At 41.2% G+C, this 23,055-nt stretch overlaps 1 protein-coding gene across 1 annotated transcript in view; it reads left to right on the forward strand.

Annotated features, from left to right (window-relative positions):
- Positions 1-23,055, forward strand: part of LOC141111097 (5-hydroxytryptamine receptor 3A-like) — a 50,098-nt gene that overhangs the window by 22,179 nt on the left and 4,864 nt on the right. The window contains exons 5-6 of the mRNA XM_073603105.1: positions 3,174-3,343; positions 11,054-11,205. Of these exons, the coding sequence (XP_073459206.1) occupies positions 3,174-3,343; positions 11,054-11,205 (322 nt within the window). The remainder of the gene's footprint in view (positions 1-3,173; positions 3,344-11,053; positions 11,206-23,055) is intronic.

A 23,055-nucleotide genomic window follows, 5' to 3' on the forward strand; every position in this document is an offset into this window, starting at 1 on the left:
TGTTTGTTTTTATTCCATTCTAATCTATTCTATTCAAATTCAAATTTATTCTATTCAAAATTTGAATTTCAGAAAACAGTTATATTATTTCTATTTTACTCTATTCTATTCTATTATTTTTCTTTATTCGTCAAGGATAAAGGTAATCCCTGTCCGTTTGTTTACAAACAGAAAGAAGCAGGCAGAAGCTGTCATTTACCGTCAAAATAAATGGCAATATTTTTGCTTTTAAAAAGACAGTTTTGCTGTACTAGTTTGCATAAATTGTACAGATGCACCATGTCACAGTCAAGTAAAGGACACCCCCCAGGCATGTTATTTAAAGGAAATTTGCATTTTTACAGGCATACCCCACTTTTTAAGTACATGGTGTTTATTGTTTCACTTTATTATTAACAACTTCAATACAGGGCACTTTTATTCCCTTCCTGCCCAGGTTAATTTTCATTTTTCAGAGCTGTCACACTGTAAATGACAATTGCGTGGTCATGCAACACTAAATCCATATGACATTTTTATCATTTTTTTTAGACAGATGGAGCCTTCTTTTGGTGGTATTTTATCACCACTGGGTTTTTTATTTTATTTTTTTTGCTAAATGAAAAAAGACCAACCATTTTGAAAAAAAGTTTTTCTATCATAACATTTGGCAAATAAGTGATTTTTCATCCTCACTGGTGTGTGCTGATGAGCTTATACTGATGAGGCGGCACTGATGGACACTGATGAGGTGGCACTGAACTTTGTTCAAAATTATTTAACTTTTTTACCTACTGTCTTCAGCTCTGTACAGCATTGTCATATAACTGGTGTGACAGTGATCAGGGACACTAACTAATGACGGTATGTAAAAATAAATAAATATTTTTAATTTTTTTTTTTAATCTTTTTTATTACTTTTTTATTAATTTATTTTTGTTTTGTTTTTTACATACTGTGACCAGAGCAATACAGTGTTACCATAGTTTTTTTACACACTATGATTGCTTTTAACAGTGAATTCCACTGTTATAAGCAACCATTTTTCTGAATGAAATGCATTCATTCATGGTTCAATATTGTGAAAAGCTGTGATTGGCCACAGCTAATCACATGGTACAGATGGGCTGTGATTGGCCCTGTCTGTACCATGTGATCACTGTGACCAATCACAGCGAGCAACACACATTTTACAATGAATGTCATGAATCAAAGCCATCCATTGTATAGGATTATCATGTGATCTGCTGTGACTGGTCACAGTGATCACATGGTACCAGCAGCGAGCCGGTATACTAATCTGTCATCAGTGGACACAGTAGGTGACAGATAGTGCTGCAGTGTGGCCCTTGGGGCCCATGTGAGGTGTGGTCTGGGGAGGACGTCACATGATGTCCACCCAGAACGTGGAAACTTCCCCCTGACTGTCATTTGTCTATAGGTCGGGTGGGAAGCAGTTAAAATTCCTGCTACCTTCCATTTTTTATTTTTTTTTTGCTTTGATTTACATCCTTCAGGCCATTGCCCAGCCCTCCAATGTCATTTGTTTGACAATGCCTTGTTTATTAGCCTACAAAATGACCATTACGGTTTTTGCTCCCATTGACTTCAATGTGGTCTGTATTTTGCATCAAAATTTGGGTACAGTTCATCAAGCCCACCCTTAACAGTCTAGTACATTCAGTTCATCATTGGTTTACAGATTGGGATTTCAAAAGCATTGCTAACTTCTTCAGACTCTAAACATCCACCCATGGACAGGCATATTTCACCATTGTGGACATAATCAGCACACAAGATTGATTCATCTGGTTAGTCTGTGATTTCATTGCTGTATAGTTTTTATGTAGTTAGAAATTAAGCAATATTCTTTCTCACATACAGTATATTGTAATTCCATGTGTCCTCATTATGCTTTTATTTCTCATTGGGCAATTGTAAATAAAATAATTTGAAATATAAAAAAAAATGTGAGGGAAGGAAGGGAAAATGTTTCTAATGGAGTCCTGAATAGCAGTAAAGACACTAATAGGCATTTTAATTCTTTTCAATTTTATCCAAAACTAGAAAAAAATATTTATTTGGCATGACACACAATTTAAGTTTGTTTGTCCTTAGTGCCCATCAGAAAGGGGATTGGATAGCCTGCAATGTATGGTAACATGCAACTTATATTTGCAATCCGTTCTTATATTAGTTACTTGAATTAAATCACATTACAGAAACGAACAAAGTCATAAAAAATATATTATGTGTAGCTACATTTCTGCCCTTATTTGGGATTATTACAGGAGATATTTATTATTATTGGCAACATTATTGTTTATATTTCATCAAATTAAAATTCCAGTAAATTATGTTTTACGGTCCTCCTCAACCAGAAATTAAAGTATAACTAAAGGCAAAACTTTTTTTTAGTTTTAGGTAGTGGAGAGAGATTAGAATGCTTGTCGGTTTTTATTGCTGTCTGTGTCCCCGTTAAGGAGATTCACCCTCTCTATTTGTCCTGTTTACCATTATCATTAAACATGAAAGTAAAAGAAACTCCCAAATTTTGGGTTGTCCCCTGAAAAGTAATTGAGGGGAAATCTTCCAATGGAGATGCTAGTTCTGGTGATCTGGGGTCCCCAAGGAATTCCCTTAATTGGCAGGGATTTCCTCTCACTTCCTATTTGGGTATAGGACAGGAAGTAAAGGGAAATCTCCATAATGGGACACAGATGGCAAAAAAATAAAATAAAAATTGACAGGGGTTATAGCCCTCCTTTACTCTATCCAAAATAAAAAGTTTGCCTATAGTCCTACTTTAAGAGAATGATTCAATTTATTCTATACATTTACTTAACATATCAGCATTATATAAATGTATGAATTACAAATATGCATCCTTTAGAATATTGAATTATTTCTAAGTGCAAAGGTATAATTATTTGTTGATGCATACTCATGATCTAATAATGAGAGTTACACATTCACACACTTTGGATTGCCAAAATATTTGCCTGCAGCTCTACCTCATTTACATACAATCAAGCTATTTAGGAATCCAGACAATTGTATTTCATGAATTTTAGAACAAATTTCAATGAATATTCTGTGATGATTCACCTGATTATCCAATCACTATTGATGTACAGCACTTGCTTTTCTACAGACATATCCAGTAATTCGCATATGGTTATTTTTCATTTCAGAGTAAATGAGGAAAAGACCCGTGAGATCAGTTATGTCACTATAAACAGTGATGGCAGAGTTTTCCAGTACAAACCAATGCATGTAGATTCTGCTTGTGTCCTCAACATCCACAGTTTTCCGTTTGATTACCAGAACTGCTCCCTCACATTCTCAAGCTGGGCTTACACAAGTATGTCTTTTGTCAATGTCCTAAGTGGTCTAAAATTTACAATAATTCTAACATGTGGTGAGACTGCAATTCTGATGCATAAAGCTTAAAGGACTTTATTTAAAAAAAAGAAAACAAAAGAAATATCTGTGAACTGACTCCACTGATGTCTGTGATGCAGTACATTAAGAAAACAATACACATTGGGGTTAAATGCTCACTTATATTGCTGTATATGCTAAATCATCTGTAAACTTTTTTTTTCGTGGCACATAATTGACTGATTGAAAAAAAAAAGCATCCCCACCATATACGAAATAAGAATAATCTTTGTTAAGTAAATACTCTCCATTCCTTTAGTAAATAAACCCTACTGAACCTAATCAGCCAAAATTATTTCAATGCCTTGCTGTTGAACATGCCAGTCCATCCTTATGGTAACTTGTAAACTGAGTAAAGCAACTAACGGTTGCTTTCCAAATTCCATTCTTGCTCTTGTTTTCCTCTGCCCTACATTATCCTGCTGTGTAAATTTAAACAGAATCAACCATAAAAAATACAATAAAGCTGCTGCTTTCATATAAAAAAAACAAAATTTGCTGTTGGTATAAAGTGTAGGCACCTGGAGGTGTGTGCACATATCTGTAGCAGCTTTCCATCATTGAAGAATTCCCAGCCTTTCCAGCAAACAGAACTTTTGCACTCTCTGAAGTCAAAGTGCCAAAGCTTGCCTGCCCCTTCCCATCTCCTAAACATTCCTGTTGACCAATAAGACTGGTCATCAAAGTGATGGGCCAATAGGAATGTATGGGGGGGGTGGGTCTTAACTGCAAGCTCCTGCACTACATGCCAGGGAGGGTATATGCAGAAGTTCCCTGTTTACAAATAGTTTCTAGTTATATGCAAGGGACAATTTGGATCTTTAAACTGGGATGCAGAATTTGGATCACTAATTGATTCACCAACTTTCTATTAACAAATACACCCCTGACCATTAACAGGTGGAACTAAGGCCCTGTTCACACATACTGCAGTGACCTGCTTTACTGCACTGCAAGATGCAGGTCAGCACAAGAACACCTACGATACAATTGTTTTTTATGAGTCCTGGTTACAGCACAACACTGGTGTCATGTGCAATGTATTGTGTTTTATTATTTTGTCCCTTACAAAGACCATACAGCAGCCATATTAGAGGGGACGTAGATTGTGTGCAGTGAAGAGCTGTCTAGTAAGGCGTCCCAATGGCAGGGTTTATGGAAATAGTTGAGTGACATTATAAATCCCGGTATAAGGTCCACTTTGTGTGAGCAATAGATGCACCCAATAGCACCATTTGGCTTGCCCAAATCTCCTGATCTGCCTCCTCCTTCTCAATATACTGTAGCTAGTGCTATCACAATGATTAGGGCTGTTACACTTGACATCCTGGTTGCCAATGCCCCTCCAACACAAAAATATGTTCCTCTCTGTCTCTCTCTATTTTTCTCCCTCACTTCTTCTCTCAATTCACAAACAGGAAAATGATGTGATGTCAACGGAAATACCATAGCAATTTAATCCATCTTAAACATTAAAACACATGTCAACATATGTTAAAGGAAGGACAATGCACACCAATTTATCCAGCATTTTTATGCATTTTATTGCATGTTTATATATACGTAGTGGTACCCCCGTAAGGGCTGCTGATTTGGTTACTAGCAAGCCGCCAATCACCCTGCTGCCAACCCCCCATCCATCATTTTAACCACTTAAGGACCAGCCTTGTTTTGGATTTTAGGTGTTTACATGTTTAAAACAGGTTTTTTTGCTAGAAAATTACTTAGAACCCCCCAAATATTATATATGTTTTTTTCTAACACCCTAGAGAATAAAATGGCGTTTGTTGCAATACTTTTTTTTGCACCGTATTTGCGCAGCGGTCTTATAAGCGCACTTTTTTGGGAAAAAATTCACTTTTTTTGAATAAAAAAATTAGACAACTGTAATGTTAGCCCAATTTTTTTTTTTATATTATGAAATATAATGTTATGCCAAGTAAATTAATACCAAACATGTCACACTTCAAAATTGCGCCCGCTCGTGGAATGGCGTCAAACTTTTACCTTCAAAAATCTCCATAGGCGACGTTTAAAAAATTCTACAGGTTGCATGTTTTGCGTTACAGAGGAGGTCTAGGGCTAGAATTATTGCTCTCGCTCTACCGGTCGCGGCGATACCTCACATGTGTGGTTTGACCACCGGGCGCTACTCGCGTATGCGTTCGCTTCTGCGCACGAGCTCGTCGGGATGGGGGGTTTTTACATTTTTAAAAATTTTTATTATTTATTTGACATTATTTTATTTATTTTTACACTGTTTTTTTTTTTTTTTTTTTGTGTCACTTTTATTCCTATTACAAGAATGTAAACATCCCTTGTAATAGAAAAAAGCATGACAGGACCTCTTAAAAATGAGATCTGGGGTCAAAAAGACCTCAGATCTCATATTTACACTAAAATGCAATAAAAAAAAAAAAAGTAATTTAAAAAAAAATGACATTGAAAAAAATATGCCTTTAAGAGGGGTGGAAGTGACATTTTGGGCGGAAGTGACAAATTTGACGTCGCTTCTGCCCAGCAGTGTCATGGAGATGAGTGGGCGCCATCTTAGCCTCACTCGTCTCCAGGCACAGAAGGGAGACGGGCGCAATCGCCTCCGCCACTACCGACGGCTCCGGTAAGCAACGGCGGGCACCGGATCACGGCGGGAGGGGGGCCCTCTCCCGCCACTGATAAAAGTGATCTCACGGCGAATCCGCAGCAGGGACCACTTTTATCAGAAAGCCGGCCACTGCACGAAAACGGGGATACCGGGGTTATGGCAGCTAGCCATAACGATATCCACCGGTAAACTTTGGATGTACATTGGCGTGCGACGGTCCGGAAGTGGTTAAATACAATTAACAGTCGTTTTGATTCTTTTTGTTACTTTATTGTGGGGTACAACTTGGATGAGAGAAAAAAGGAATATGAGATGCCCATCACACAACACATTCTTGACATTATTCGTGGCCTTGGCCTTGTAACTTTGTTCTTCTGAGCATTAACTTCTCTACTGACCATTTCTTCTTCTCTTAGTCACTAACTTCACTTCCAATGGAACAAGGGGAATCACTCTGAATAATTCCGACTTGTAGACCAGAATGATATTGCCTTTATGAATCAAAGAATCAGAGGCTTACACACCCTCTCTTCCAGACTCCATGAAACTGACAGTCACCCAGTCTTTGGAAGATATTACCAATGTGTTAACCAAGCCACAGACAACACGGCATCTCCCCCACGATCACCTGACACATGACAATAAGTGAACTACTGCTCTCAGCCAGTCCGTCAATAACAATGCTGTGCTCCCCGGCCATAGCATTCTGCACTGCTCTGACCAGCTTCTACTTGTTCTCTGTTGCACTGACCTTCTCCTCTTAAAAAGATCATTCTGTGTCCCCGGTCACAGAATTTTGCTCTACTCTCCTCCGCTTGACTGCTACTTCCTCTGCTTGATCTTCCTTACATCCAAGTCTTGTGTTCCCCGGTCACAACAGCCCGATGTCTCCTCAGAGATGAAGATCCTTATCTTTAGCTCCTTCCCTGGAATTCCTCCATTCCTCCTCGGCGCATGCCCACATGGGGGTGCCAGGGACAGCAACTCAGTACTCCGTTGTCTGTTCCTACTTTCAGACTCCTCCCTGGAAGCATGTGACCCCAGCTTATATGAGAGGCCTGCCCCCTGCCAATACTAAAAGATAATTGATCAGGGCTCCTCACATGAGCTGCCTGCCACTCAGGTCTCGAGTCCAACCTCTCTTCCAGAACTATCCATCTGAAAGCAGAGGAGACATCTCAGAGCCAGAGTACAGGTGGCCACACCCCCACTACACCAGACACTCCCAGTCCCAAAATCAAAACCAACCAGGCCTGAAATGAAACACAGGCCTGGTCAAATTTACCTGCATCTGGGCCTTGCTAGAAAAATCCTACTCTAGCACCTACCTTTAGGTAGAGGGTGATACATATATATATAGACATAGATATATATCTGAACGCAAAGACCTATGACTTTTTCTATGTACACAAAAGGCCTTTTTCTCTCAAATATTGTTCACAAATCTGTCTAAATCTGTGTAAGTGAGCACTTCTCCTTTGCCGAGATAATCCATCCACCTCACAGGTGTGGCATATCAAGATGCTGATTAGACAGCGTGATTATTGCACAGGTGTGCCTTAGGCTGGCCACAATAAAAGGCTGCTCTAAAATGTGCAGTTTTATCACACAGCACAATGCCACAGTATTGATGGGCAATAATAGATCGCACTGACCAGCACTGATTGGCAGCACTGCTGGGCACTGACAGAGGAGAGGGGGAGTTTACATGTAATCACCATCCGCTGCATCTGAAACTGTTTCACAGGCATCAGGTTACACACAGATGCAGCCTTTCTGAGCAGCCCAGGGGGGCTGTCATTTTAAGGACAAGGTCCCATCCTCCCACTACAGCAATCAGTGACAGAAATACATCCCTGCTTGCTGTAGATAGAACTACAAATGGGACGTGTCAAGACCGGTGGTTGAGGGAATCGGAGGAATAGCAGCCACAAACAGGAAACATAACATATTCCTAAAAGGGCAATACATGGAGCTGAATAATTACACAACACAAGTAATGTGGGCCCAAATTTCTCGGTGACAACATGTATAAGTTAAAGGTTTTGGAAAAGCATATCATTCAACAAATAGATTTCCTCTTTTAGATTCATGTAGATATATGTACTGCTGTTGGGTAGCTCCCCCAGGCACTGTGATGTACCTGCATGTTATGGTGCACATGCACACTGCATGTGCCCCCTGGGGCAATCTGCAACCGCTATGTCCAGTGGACACAGTGGATTGAGGTGCTCTGTACCAGGCCACTGTGAGCCTCCCAGATATCACATGAACGCTGTGTGATCACATGTCACATAGTAAACAACAGTCATGAATAGAATCTATTCATGACATCATTGTTTTTTTACTGTGTGTGTGATCACATGGTACCTAGGCCAATCACAGCATCATGTACCATGTGATAGCTGTGATGACAGTATGTAAAGAAAAAAAAAAGTAAAAAAAGAAAAAAATGTTAAAAGAAAAATATGTTGATGCTGTACTGCACAGTGACAGTATGTAAAAAAAAATGGTGAACTATTTTTATTTAATTTTATTTTATCATTTTCCAAAAAATTGCCACAAAAAAATTACAACTGACAATAACTACAAAAACTTGCCATGCCTCTCAGTAAATACCTTGGACTGTCTACTTTCCATAAAGGGGTTATTTGGGCGGTATTTGTACTGTCCTGGCATTTTAGGGCCTCAAGAAGCGAGAGAGGCAGTCATAACATCAGGATTGATCAAATTTTAAATATACAGTGTATACATAGTTAGTCAGGTTGAAAAAAGACACAAGTCCATTTAGTTCAACCAAAAAAAAAAAAAAAATACAATCCCATATACACAATCCTTAACCCACAGTTGATCCAGAGGAAGGCGAAAAACCCCAGCAAATTATGCCCCAATTTGCTAAAGCGGAGGAAATACCATTGTTTGTAGATGCTATAAATTTCACACAGACTGAATAATATACACTGATTTGTGGTATGTTTACCAAAGAAATGTAGCAGACTACAATTTGGCTTAAATTTATGAAAAAATGTTTTTTATATATAATATTATATAATATTTTTTCCTAAATTTTTATTTTTTAATTCAAAGGCAAAAAAATAAAAAATCCAGTGGTAATTAAATACCACCAAAAGAAAGCTCTATGTGTGTGAAAAAAAAAACAATAACATATTCATTTGTGTACAATGTGGCATTGCCAGTTAAAGTAGCAAAGTGCTGAATAGCAAAAAATGCTCTGGTCATGAAGGGGGTAAAATCAGAGGTCAGGTTGTTAAAGTGTCAATGCAGGTGATACTATCAATAATGAAAGGGAGGGGGAGTAATGAATAATGAATAAACCCTTAGATTATTTATGCTCTTTCAAATACCTGTTAGTGTCCTGAAATTCATGTTTACTTGTTGGATATTCCCTTACTGTGTGCACCCACGGTCTACAGTAGGGAAAATAATTATTTGATCCCCTGCAGATTTTGTAAGTTTGTCCACTTACAAAGAAATGAAGGGTCTAAAATTTTTATCATAGGTGTATTTTAAATGATAGAGACAGAATATCAACCAAAAATCCAGAAAAAACACATGATACAAATGTTATAAATTGAGTTGCAGTTCAGTGAGTAAAATAAGTATTTGATCCCCAAGAAAAACATGACTTAGTACTTGGTGGAGAAACCCCTGTTGGAAAGCACAGAGGTAAGACGTTTCTTGTGGTTAGTGACCAGATTTGCACACATCTCAGAAATGAATTTGGTCCACTGTCTTTTACAGATCTTCTCTAAATCCTTAAGGTTTCTTGCCTATCGCTTGGCAACTCGAAGTTTCAGCTCCCTCCATAAAGTTTCTATAGGATTATGTTTTGGGTCATTGTCATGCTGAAAGACTCATCTGTGACTCATCTTCAGTGTTCCGGCTGAGAGAAGGTTCTCATTCAAGATTTTACAATACGTGGTCCATTGGCCCTCAATGCGGCAAAGTCGGTCTGTACCTTTAGCAGAGAAACAGCCCCAAACATAATGTTTCCACCTCTGTGCTTGACTGTAGGGATGGTGTTCTTGGGGTCATGGTCAACATTTTTCTTCCTCAAAACACGAGTCCCCCTCCTCAAGAAAGCACATGTACAGTCATGCCAATGAACATCTAAATGATTCAGAGAAGGATTGGGAAAAAGTGCTGTGGTCAGGTGAGACCAATATTTAGCTCTTTGATATTAACTCGACCCGCTGTGTTTGGAGGAAGAAAAATGTTGACAATGACCCTAAGAACACCATCCCTACAGTCAAGCACAGAGGTAGAAACATTATGCTTTGGGGTTGTCTCTCTGCTAAAGGTACAGGCCGACTTTGCCACTTTGAGGGGCCAATGAATAGGACCATGCATTGTAAAATCTTGGTTGAAAACCTTCTTCCCTCAGCCAAAACACTGAAGATGGGACCTGGATCGGGCTTCCAGCATGACAATGACCCAAAACATACCACCAAGGCAACAAAGGAGTGGCTCAAGAAGAATCACATTAAGGTCATGGAGGGGCCTAGTCAGTCTTCAGACCTTAATCCTATAGAAAATTTATGGAGGAAGCTGAAACTTCAAGTTGCCACATGACAGCTAAGAAACCTTAAGGAATTAGAGAAGATCTGTAAAGAAGAGTGGACCAAAATCCCTCCTGAGATGTGGGCAAACCTGGTCACCAACTACAAGAAACATCTTACCTCTGTGCTTGCCAACAATGGTTTCTCCAGCAAGTACTAAGTCATGTTTTGCTTGGGGATCAAATACTAATTTTACTCACTGAACGGCAACTTCATTTATAGCATTTGTTTTATGTGCTTTTCCTAGATTTTTGGCTGATTTTCTGTCTCTATCACTTAAAATATACCTATGATAAAAATTATAGACCCTTCATTTCTTTATAAGTGGGCAAACTTACAAAATCTGCAGGGGATCAAATAATTATTTTTCCCACTATAACACTCTTTTTTTTATTACAAAAAGTATTATTTGTAGATTTATTTATTGTGTGTTTCTCTTTTCTAGTTGAGGATATTGATTTTGCCTTTTTGAAGATTGGAGCAGCATATTTCCCAGACAACCTTAAGAATGAGGGGGAGTGGGATGTTAGGGATGTTATTCCCAAACACATACATCACCAAGATAATGGTTTAAACTATGGAGAAGTCCTCTATTATGTAAGTATATAGTATTTTTTATTATTTAGAGCTGAACTCCAGGCAAACAGCTAAATACCCAGTTGAAAAATGTTGTGTGTTATGGATTTGTTGTGTTCAACTAGTTCTCACATTTACACAGCTCTGCCAAGCAGCACAGCCTGGTCTAGCAGGGCAAGGTACCTGATTTTGCTCTACTGCAGCTACGTGATATTCACAAGTCTTGTCTGTTACTTGGACTGTGACTGGGCAGTAAAAGGAGAGGCAGCAGCTTGATGAGCTCATCTGTCTGTCACTCTGTTCTCTCCTTCAGTATATCCCTTCTTAATGCATGAGCCCCACAGCATAGTTCACTGTTTTTTTTGTGCTACTTTTTCCCTTTTTCCCCATAAATGCATTCATAATACATATATATATATATATATATATATATATATATATATATATATATATATATAGAGTCCATTGAATGTGAAAAATATCTCAAAAAGTTTGTGCAAACAAAGAAATATGACTGATCGAAGAAAATCCAACTGAACATCAATTCACCAAAGTGCAGACAATAATAAGTGCTCTCCACCACTGGTTTCCACAAGCTGCTCACCTCATAAAAGAGAATCAGCAGTTTTCCCCTCCGGGGATAATGAAGACACCTGGCGTAATATGGATGCAAAGACCTCCTTTGAAAAAAGGCTCCTTTTTAGGCTCCGTGGAACCCTGATCGTCTTGTTGGCCGCGGTGTGACGTCAGTACGCAGGCTCCGCCCCTAGACGTGTGTCATCAGGGCGTTGACTTCTTCAGTAGGGGTCTTCAGTAGCAACCCCTACTGAAGAAGTCAACGCCCTGAGGACACGCATCTAGGGGCGGAGCCTGCGTACTGACATCACACCGCGGCCATCTCAATACTACAAATTTTTAAAAAAGAATTATTTTTTTATTTTATTTTTTACATACTGTCACCAGTCAGTGTCCCTGATCACCACCACACAAGTTATATGATGATGCTGTACTGCACAGGTGACAGTAAGTATTAAAAAAATTTAAAAAAAACAACTTTCTTTTAATCTCTTAATTTTTCAAAAAAAGTGACAAAAAAAATCACAACTTCAAAAAAACTCGCCATGCCTCTTACTAAATACATCGGACTGTCTACTTTCCGAAAAGGGGTAATTTGGGGGATATTTGTATTGTCCTGGGTTTTCGGCCTCAAGAAATGAGAAAGGCCGTTAGTACATCAGGATTAATACATTTTTAGATATAGAAAACGAATACCCCCCAATTTTGTGGTACTATTTTAAATGGCAACACAGACAAATATGCTCCAGGAAATGTAAAAAAATACAAAACTTTATTTATACATTAATAAAAAAGTTAAAACCTAGCATCTGGGAGTGATGTACAATGGTTACAGCATACAAAAAGGGAACATAACCTTTAACAACAAATGAAACTATAGGAGCATCAACAGATTTTGGGAAAAAGGCACTTCCATTCTTCCACCATTCTTCCATATATATAGACAGATCAAACTTGGATAAAAAAATACCAAGATACAAGATGACTCCAAAGGGAAACACACTGTGGTGTAAATATCACAAGGTAAACATGTTTATTGATACAATTGGAAAATTCCACAAATAAGCAACCTTCACCACACCATGATAAAACTATTCAAGACAACTATGTCAAAAATCAAGACCAGAACTTGCGAACAGGCAAAAAGTTTGTTCGAACACGCGAACACCGTTAAAGTCTGTGGGACACGAACATGAATAATCAAAAGTGCTAATTTTAAAGGCTTATATGCAAGTTATTGTCATAAAAAGTGTTTGGGGACCTGGGTCCTGCCCCAAGGGACAAGGATCAATGCAAAAAAAAGTTTTAAAAACGGCTGTTTTTTCGGAAGCAGTGATTTTAATAATGCTTAAAGTGAAACAATAAAAGTGTAATATCCCTTTAACCACTTAAGGACCGCCTAACGCCGATTTACGTCGGCAAGGCGGCACGGGCAGGCAAAATCACGTACATGTACGTGATTTGCCTCTCGCGGGTGGGGGGTCCGATCGGACCCCCCCCCGGTGCCCGAAGCGGTCCCGTTCTGTTCCCCGGCGATCCGAGATGAGGGGGAGGCCATCCGTTCGTGGCCCCCCCCTCGCGATCGCCGCCGGCCAATGGGAACACTCCTTTGCTGCTGTATGCTAAACAGCAGCAAAGGAAATGATGTCATCTCCCCTCGGCTCGGTATTTTCCGTTCCAGCGCCGAGGGGAGAAGACATCAATGTGAGTGCACAACACACACACACACAGTAGAACATGCCAGGCATACAAAACACCCCGATCCCCCCCCCGATCGCCCCCCGATCCCCCCCCAATCACCCCCCCCCCCTGTCACAAACTGACACCAGCAGGTTTTTTTTTTTTTTTTTTTTTTTTTTTCTGATTACTGCATAGTGTCAGTTTGTGACAGTTACAGTGTTGGGACAGTGAGTATTACCCCCCTTTAGGTCTAGGGTACCCCCCTAACCCCCCCTAATAAAGTTTTAACCCCTTGATCACCCCCTGTCACCAGTGTTGCTAAGCGATCATTTTTCTGATCGCTGTATTAGTGTCGCTGGTGAAGCTAGTTAGTGAGGTAAATATTTAGGTTCGCCGTCAGCGTTTTATAGTGTCAGGGACCCCCATATACTACCTAATAAATGTTTTAACCCCTTGATGGCCCCCTAGTTAACCCTTTCACCACTGATCACCGTATAACCGTTACGGGTGACGCAGGTTAGTTTGTTTATTTTTTATAGTGTCAGGGCACCCGCCGTTTATTACCTAATAAAGGTTTAGCCCCCTGATCGCCCGGCGGTGATATGCGTCGCCCCAGGCAGCGTCAGATTAGCGCCAGTACCGCTAACACCCACGCACGCAGCATGCGCCTCCCTTAGTGGTATAGTATCTGTACAGATCAATATCTGATCCGATCAGATCTATACTAGCGTCCCCAGCAGTTTAGGGTTCCCAAAAACACAGTGTTAGCGGGATCAGCCCAGATACCCGCTAGCACCTGCGTTTTGCCCCTCCGCCCAGCCCACCCAAGTGCAGTATCGATCGATCACTGTCACTTACAAAACACTAAACGCATAACTGCAGCGTTCACAGAGTCAGGCCTGATCCCTGCGATCGCTAACAGTTTTTTTGGTAGCATTTTGGTGAACTGGCAAGCACCAGCCCCAGGCAGCGTCAGGTTAGCGCCAGTACCGCTAACACCCACGCACGCACCGTACACCTCCCTTAGTGGTATAGTATCTGATCGGATCAATATCTGATCCGATCAGATCTATACTAGCGTCCCCAGCAGTTTAGGGTTCCCAAAAACGCAGTGTTAGCGGGATCAGCCCAGATACCTGCTAGCACCTGCGTTGTGCCCCTCCGCCCGGCCCAGCCCGGCCCAGCCCAGCCCACCCAAGTGCAGTATCGATCGATCACTGACACTTACAAGGCACTAAACGCATAACTGCAGCGTTCGCAGAGTCAGGCCTGATCCCTGCGATCGCTAACAGTTTTTTTGGTAGCATTTTGGTGAACTAGCAAGCACTGGCCCCAGGCAGCGTCAGGTTAGCGCCAGTACCACTAACACCCACGCACGCAGCATACGCCTCCTTTAGTGGTATAGTATCTGAACGGATCAATATGTGATCCGATCAGATCAGATCTATACTAGCGTCCCCAGCAGTTTAGGGTTCCCAAAAACGCAGTGTTAGCGGGATCAACCCAGATACCTGCTAGCACCTGCGTTTTGCCCCTCCGCCCGGCCCAGTCCAGCCCACCCAAGTGCAGTATCGATCGATCACTGTCACTTACAAAACACTAAACGCATAACTGCAGCGTTCGCAGAGTCAGGCCTGATCCCTGCGATCGCTAACAGTTTTTTTGGAAGCTTTTTATTGAACTGGCAAGCACCAGCGGCCTAGTACACCCCGGTCGTAGTCAAACCAGCACTGCAGTAACACTTGGTGACGTGGCGAGTCCCATAAGTGCAGTTCAAGCTGGTGAGGTGGCAAGCACAAGTAGTGTCCCGCTGCCACCAAAAAGACAAACACAGGCCCGTCGTGCCCATAGTGCCCTTCCTGCTGCATTCGCCAATCCTAATTGGGAACCCACCGCTTCTGCAGCACCCGTACTTCCCCCATTCACATCCCCAACCAAATGCAGTCGGCTGCATGAGAGGCATTTTTATGTCCTCCCGAGTACCCCTACCCAACGAACCCCCCCCAAAAAGATGTCGTGTCTGCAGCAAACGCGGATATAGGCGTGACACCCGCTATTATTGTCCCTTCTGTCCTGACAATCCTGGTCTTTGCATTGGTGAATGTTTTGAACGCTACCATACACTAGTTGAGTATTAGCGTAGGGTACAGCATTGCACAGACTAGGCACACTTTCACAGGGTCTCCCAAGATGCCATCGCATTTTGAGAGACCCGAACCTGGAACCGGTTACAGTTATAAAAGTTAGTTACAAAAAAAGTGTAAAAAAAAAAAAAATATATATAAAATAAAAAAAAATAGTTGTCGTTTTATTGTTCTCTCTCTCTATTCTCTCTCTCTATTGTTCTGCTCTTTTTTTACTGTATTCTATTCTGCAGTGTTTTATTGTTATTGTTATTGTTATTGTTATTATGTTTTATCATGTTTGTTTTTCAGGTATGTAATTATTTATACTTTATTGTTTACTGTGCTTTATTGTTAACCATTTTTTTGTCTTCAGGTACGCCATTCACAACTTTGAGTGGTTATACCAGAATGATGCCTGCAGGTTTAGGTATCATCTTGGTATCATTCTTTTCAGCCAGCGGTCGGCTTTCATGTAAAAGCAATCCTAGCGGCTAATTAGCCTCTAGACTGCCTTTACAAGCCGTGGGAGGGAATGCCCCCCCCCCCCCACCGTCTTCCGTGTTTTTCTCTGGCTCTCCTGTCTCAACAGGGAACCTGAGAATGCAGCCGGTGATTCAGCCAGCTGACCATAGAGCTGATCAGAGACAAGAGTGGCTCCAAACATCTCTATGGCCTAAGAAACCGGAAGCTACGAGCATTTTATGACTTAGATTTCGCCGGATGTAAATAGCGCCATTGGGAAATTGGGGAAGCATTTTATCACACCGATCTTGGTGTGGTCAGATGCTTTGAGGGCAGAGGAGAGATCTAGGGTCTAATAGACCCCAATTTTTTCAAAAAAGAGTACCTGTCACTACCTATTGCTATCATAGGGGATATTTACATTCCCCGAGATAACAATAAAAATGATTTAAAAAAAAAAAAAATGAAAGGAACAGTTTAAAAATAAGATAAAAAAGCAAAAAAATAATAAAGAAAAAAAAAAAAAAAAAAAAAAGCACCCCTGTCGCCCCCTGCTCTTGCGCTAAGGCGAACGCAAGCGGCGGTCTGTCGTCAAACGTAAACAGCAATTGCACCATGCATGTGAGGTATCGCCGCGAAGGTCAGATCGAGGGCAGTAATTTTTGCAGTAGACCTCCTCTGTAGATCTAAAGTGGTAACCTGTAAAGGCTTTTAAAGGCTTTTAAAAATGTATTTATTTTGTTGCCACTGCACGTTTGTGCGCAATTGTAAAGCATGTCATGTTTGGTATCCATGTACTCGGTCTAAGATCATCTTTTTTATTTCATCAAACATTTGGGCAATATAGTGTGTTTTAGTGCATTAAAATTTAAAAAAGTGTGTTTTTTCCCCAAAAAATGCGTTTGAAAAATCGCTGCGCAAATACTGTGTGAAAAAAAAAAATGAAACACCCACCATTTTAATCTGTAGGGCATTTGCTTTAAAAAAATATATAATGTTTGGGGGTTCAAAGTAATTTTCTTGCAAAAAAAAAAAAACTTTTTCATGTACAAAATAAGTGTCAGAAAGGGCTTTGTCTTCAAGTGGTTAGAAGAGTGGGTGATGTGTGACATAAGCTTCTAAATGTTGTGCATAAAATGCCAGGACAGTTCAAAACCCCCCCAAATGACCCCATTTTGGAAAGTAGACACCCCAAGCTATTTGCTGAGAGGCATGTCGAGTCCATGGAATATTTTATATTGCGACACAAGTTGCGGGAAAGAGACAAATTTTTTTTTTTTTTTTTTTTTTTTGCACAAAGTTGTCACTAAATGATATATTGCTCAAACATGCCATGGGAATATGTGAAATTACACCCCAAAATACATTCTGCTGCTTCTCCTGAGTACGGGGATACCATATGTGTGAGACTTTTTGGGAGCCTAGCCGTGTACGGGACCCCGAAAACCAAGCACCGCCTTCAGGCTTTCTAAGGGGCGTGAATTTTTGATTTCACTCTTCACTGCCTATCACAGTTTCGGAGGCCATGGAATGCCCAGGTGGCACAAAACCCCCCCAAATGACCCCATTTTGGAAAGTAGACACCCCAAGCTATTTGCTGAGAGGTATAGTGAGTATTTTGCAGACCTCACTTTTTGTCACAAAGTTTTGAAATTTGAAAAAAGAAAAAAAAAAAAAGTTTTTTCTTGTCTTTCTTCATTTTCAAAAACAAATGAGAGCTGCAAAATACTCACCATGCCTCTCAGCAAATAGCTTGGGGTGTCTACTTTCCAAAATGGGGTCATTTGGGGGGGGTTTGTGCCACCTGGGCATTCCATGGCCTCCGAAACGGTGTTAGGCAGTGAAGAGTAAAATCAAAAATTCACGCCCTTAAAAACGCTGAAGGCGGTGATTGGTTTTCGGGGCCCCGTACGCGGCTAGGCTCCCAAAAAGTCCCACACATGTGGTATCCCCATACTCAGGAGAAGCAGCTAAATGTATTTTGGGGTGCAATTCCACATAGGCCCATGGCCTGTGTGAGCAATATATCATTTAGTGACAACTTTGTGCAAAAAAAGAAAAAAAAAAAAAAAAAGTGTCACTTTCCCGCAACTTGTGTCAAAATATAAAATATTCCATGGACTCAATATGCCTCTCAGCAAATAGCTTGGGGTGTCTACTTTCCAAAATGGGGTCATTTGGGGGGGGGTTGTGCCACCTGGGCATTCCATGGCCTCCGAAACTGTGATAGGCAGTGAAGAGTGAAATCAAAAAGTTACACCCTTAGAAATCCTGAAGGCGGTGATTGGTTTTCGGGGTCCCATACGCGGCTAGGCTCCCAAAAAGTCCCACACATGTGGTATCCCCGTACTCAGGAGAAGTAGCTGAATATATTTTGGGGTGCAATTCCACATAGGCCCATGGCCTGTGTGAGCAATATATCATTTAGTGACAACTTTTTGTAAATATTTTTTTTTTTTTTTTTTTTTGTCATTATTCAATCACTTGGGACAAAAAAAATAAATATTCAATGGGTTCAACATGCCTATCAGCAATTTCCTTGGGGTGTCTACTTTCCAAAATGGGGTCATTTGGGGGGGTTTTGTACTGCCCTGCCATTTTAGCACCTCAAGAAATGACATAGGCAGTCATAAACTAAAAGCTGTGTAAATTCCAGAAAATGTACCCTAGTTTGTAGACGCTATAACTTTTGCGCAAACCAATAAATATACGCTTATTGACATTTTTTTTACCAAAGACATGTGGCCGAATACATTTTGGCCTAAATGTATGACTAAAATTGAGTTTATTGGATTTTTTTTATAACAAAAAGTAGAAAATATCATTTTTTTTCAAAATTTTCGGTCTTTTTCCGTTTATAGCGCAAAAAATAAAAACTGCAGAAGTGATCAAATACCATCAAAAGAAAGCTCTATTTGTGGGAAGAAAAGGACGCAAATTTCGTTTGGGTACAGCATTGCATAACCGCGCAATTAGCAGTTAAAGCGACGCAGTGCCAAATTGGAAAAAGACCTCTGGTCCTTAGGCAGCATAATGGTCCGGGGCTCAAGTGGTTAAATTTCGTATCTGGGGGGTGTCTATAGTATGCCTGTAAAGGGGTGCATGTTTCCTGTGTTTAGAACAGTCTGACAGCAAAATGACATTTCAAAGGAAAAAAAATCATTTAAAACTACTCGCGGCTATTAATGAATTGCCGGTCCGACAATACACATAAAAGTTCATTGATTAAAACAGCATGGGAATTCCCCACAGGGGAACCCCGAACCAAAATTAAAAAAAAAATGCCCTTCAGGTCTGGTATGGATATTAAGGGGAACCCCGGACAAAATTTAAAAAAAATGGCGTGGGGTCCCCCCTTAAAATCCATACCAGACCCTTCAGGTCTGGTATGGATTTTAAGGGGAACCCCGCGCCAAAATTTAAAAAAAAAAGCGTGGGATCCCCCCAAAAATCCATACCAGACCCTTATCCGAGCACGCAACCTGGCAGGCCGCAGGAAAAGAGGGGGGAGACGAGAGAGCGGCCCCCCTCCTGAACCGTACCAGGCCACATGCCCTCAACATTGGGAGGGTGCTTTGGGGTAGCCCCCCAAAACACCTTGTCCCCATGTTGATGGGGACAAGGGCCTCATCCCCACAACCCTTGCCCGGTGGTTGTGGGGGTCTGCGGGCAGGGGGCTTATCGGAATCTGGAAGCCCCCTTTAACAAGGGGACCCCCAGATCCCGGCCCTCCCCCCTGTGTGAAATGGTAAGGGGGTACAAAAGTACCCCTACCATTTCACAAAAAAACTGTCAAAAATGTTAAAAATGACAAGAGACAGTTTTTGACAATTCCTTTATTTAAATGCTTCTTCTTTCTTCTATCTTCTAACTTCTTTCTTCTATCTTCTATCTTCCTTCAGTTCCTTCCTCCATCTTCTTCTGGTTCTTCCTCTGGTGTTCTCGTCCGGCATCTCCTCCGCGGCGTCATATCTTCTTCTCCCCGGGCCGCTCCGCATCCATGATGGCATGGAGGGAGGCTCCCGCTGTGTGACGCTTCTCTCTTCATCTTTATCTTCATCTTTTTTTCTTCCCCCGTTATTTAAGAACCGTCAGAAGAGGAGAATCGTCACACAACGGGAGCCTCCCTCCATGTCATCATGGATGCGGAGCGGCCCGAAAAGAAGATGAAGACAAGAAGATGAAGAGAAGAAGATGAAGAGGAAAAGATGAAGAGAGAAGCGTCACACAGCAGGAGCCTCCCTCCATGCCATCATGGATGCAGAGCGGCCTGAGGAGAAGAAGATAAGAAGAGGAGGAGATGCCGGATGGGAACACCGGAGGAAGAACCAGAAGAACCAGAAGAAGAAGAAGATGGAGGAAGAAACTGAAGGAATATAGAAGATAGAAGGAAGAAGATAGAAGAAAGAAGAAGCATTTAAATAAAGGAATTGTCAAAAACTGTCTCTTGTCATTTTTAACATTTTTGACAGTTTTTTGTGAAATGGTAGGGGTACTTTTATACCCCCTTACCATTTCACACAGGGGGGAGGGCCGGGATCTGGGGGTCCCCTTGTTAAAGGGGCTTTCAGATTCCAATAAGACCCCCAGCCCGCAGATCCTCACATCCACCGGGCAAGGGTTGTGGGGATGAGGCCCTTGTCCCCATCAACATGGGGACAAGGTGTTTTGGGGGGCTACCCCAAAGCACCCTCCCAATGTTGAGGGCATGTGGCCTGGTACGGTTCAGTAGGGGGGGTTTCCTGCGGCCTGCCAGGTTGCGTGCTCGGATAAGGGTCTGGTATGGATTTTTGGGGGGACCCCACGTCGTTTTTTTTTTTTACTTTGGCGCGGGGTTCCCCTTAAAATCCATGCCAGACCTGAAGGGTCTGGTATGGATTTTAAGGGGGGACCCCACGCCATTTTTTTTTTTTGGCCGGCCGGGGTTCCCCTTAATATCCATACCAGACCTGAAGGGCCTGGTATGGACTTTAGGGTGACCCCCCACGTCATTTTTTTTTTAAATTTTGGTTCGGGGTTCCCCTGTGGGGAATTCCTATGCCGTTTTTATCAATGAACTTTTATGTGTATTGTCAGACAGGCAATTCATTAATAGCCGCGAGTAGTTTTAAATGACTTTTTTCCTTTGAAATGTCATTTTGCTGTCAGACTGTTCTAAACACGGGAAACATGCGCCCCTTTACAGGCATACTATAGACAACCCCCAGGTACAAAATTTAAAGGGATATTACACTTTTATTGTTTCACTTTAAGCATTATTAAAATCACTGCTCCCGAAAAAACGGCCGTTTTTAAAACTTTTTTTTTGCATTGATCCATGTCCCCTGGGGCAGGACCCAGGTCCCCAAACACTTTTTATGACAATACCATGCATATAAGCCTTTAAAATTAGCACTTTCGATTTCTCCCATAGACTTTTAAAGGGTGTTCCGCGGCATTCGAATTTGCTGCGAACACCCCAAATTGTTCGCTGTCCGGCGAACAGGCAAACAGCCGATGTTCGAGTCGAACATGAGTTCGAATTGAACTCGAAGCTCATCCCTAGTCCTGTCCCGGGATCAGCTGTTAGTGGCGGCTTCTGTGTAGAGGAGGGCAATACATTGAGATTTGTGGGACTTTGCATATGTCCTTAAGGGTTAAATGAATATTAAACCAAATATTTTAAACATAAACACAATTTTATTGAAAATTACACATAAGTTATATTAAGAGAGTAACAGGATAATTAAAAACAAAGTTACAAACTAGTTGTCCAGGGTATACTCATCCTGGCTCTGGCTGTGAGATCCGGATGGTTTGCTGACGCGACGATTAGTCAATTAGATCAACACGGGGATACAAGTGCATTTGGGCGTTTAATGTTAACATTTGGAAACAAGATCGCTTGGAAGAACCATTCAGTTCAAAACGTCTATCAGGGTGCCTCTGGGTGCATCTTATTTTTCTTTCTCCCCCCTCCCAAATTTTGGGGTCTCCCTATCATTTTCAAAAGATCTTTTAGGTACATGTTAGCAGCGACCATCAAACCCCTATTCAAATTCCGTCCATTCATATATATGGATATCCCATTGGGGTTGGCTGGTGATAATCCCCACAGGCTCCCCGGGCTCAATTGCCATTAAGCTGGTGACAATAACATACAGTATTTTGAGGATTTCTAAGGCCCTGACGAATCGGGTTAGCTCGCGAAACTCGTCGGAAAATCCAACCGGATCTCACAGCCAGGATGATCATATCCTGAACAACTAGCTTGTAACTTTGTTTTTAATTATCCTGTTACTCTTTTAATATAACCTATGTGTAATTTTCAATAAAATTGTGTTTATTTTTAAAATATTTGAATATTTGCTATAATATTCATTTGACCCTGGAGGGTACATGCAAAGTCTCACAAATCTCAATGTATTGTAGTATATGTGTCATTTGGGATGGTACCCCTCCAGGGTTATAGTTATCTGGATGCCCCATAGTAAGTCTATGGGTGACATCATCTCCCAGGCATTCCCAGCCATTGTCGGCTTACTCCTGCATACAGAAGCCACTGCTGGAGACCGGACCAGATCGGCTATAGGTAAGTATACAGATCTTTTCTTTACAGGGTTAGATAGAATGGGTTTAGTGTTAATTAGGTTTTGCCTTTACTTCCACTTTAAAGTTGAATTCTATACATACAGTTCAATGCATAGTTGATATCCACACATATATGATCTGTTCTCATGTGCCAAAGGATCTGTAACTCTGTTCAGCCACTTTTGCGAGATAAAAGATAAAAGAATACAATGGTCTTACCTTCCTGCCCCCAGCTTGCTGATTGAACAGCAAAGTATTAGCAAAACACAGATGGGTCACCATCCTCTCTTCTTTCATTAGCATGATTCCGCTTGGGCTCACACTAATACGACACGGCACATCGCACGTGATTCGCATAGGAATTGCACAACATTCCTGTGTAAATCACATGCGATTCTGTGCGGTGCCGTTTTATGCCCATCATTTTGTGTGGCTAAAATTACACTGCATCCGTACA

This window comes from Aquarana catesbeiana, linkage group LG10, assembly GCF_042186555.1.
Source record: "Aquarana catesbeiana isolate 2022-GZ linkage group LG10, ASM4218655v1, whole genome shotgun sequence".
In the NCBI taxonomy this organism is placed as follows: domain Eukaryota; kingdom Metazoa; phylum Chordata; class Amphibia; order Anura; family Ranidae; genus Aquarana; species Aquarana catesbeiana.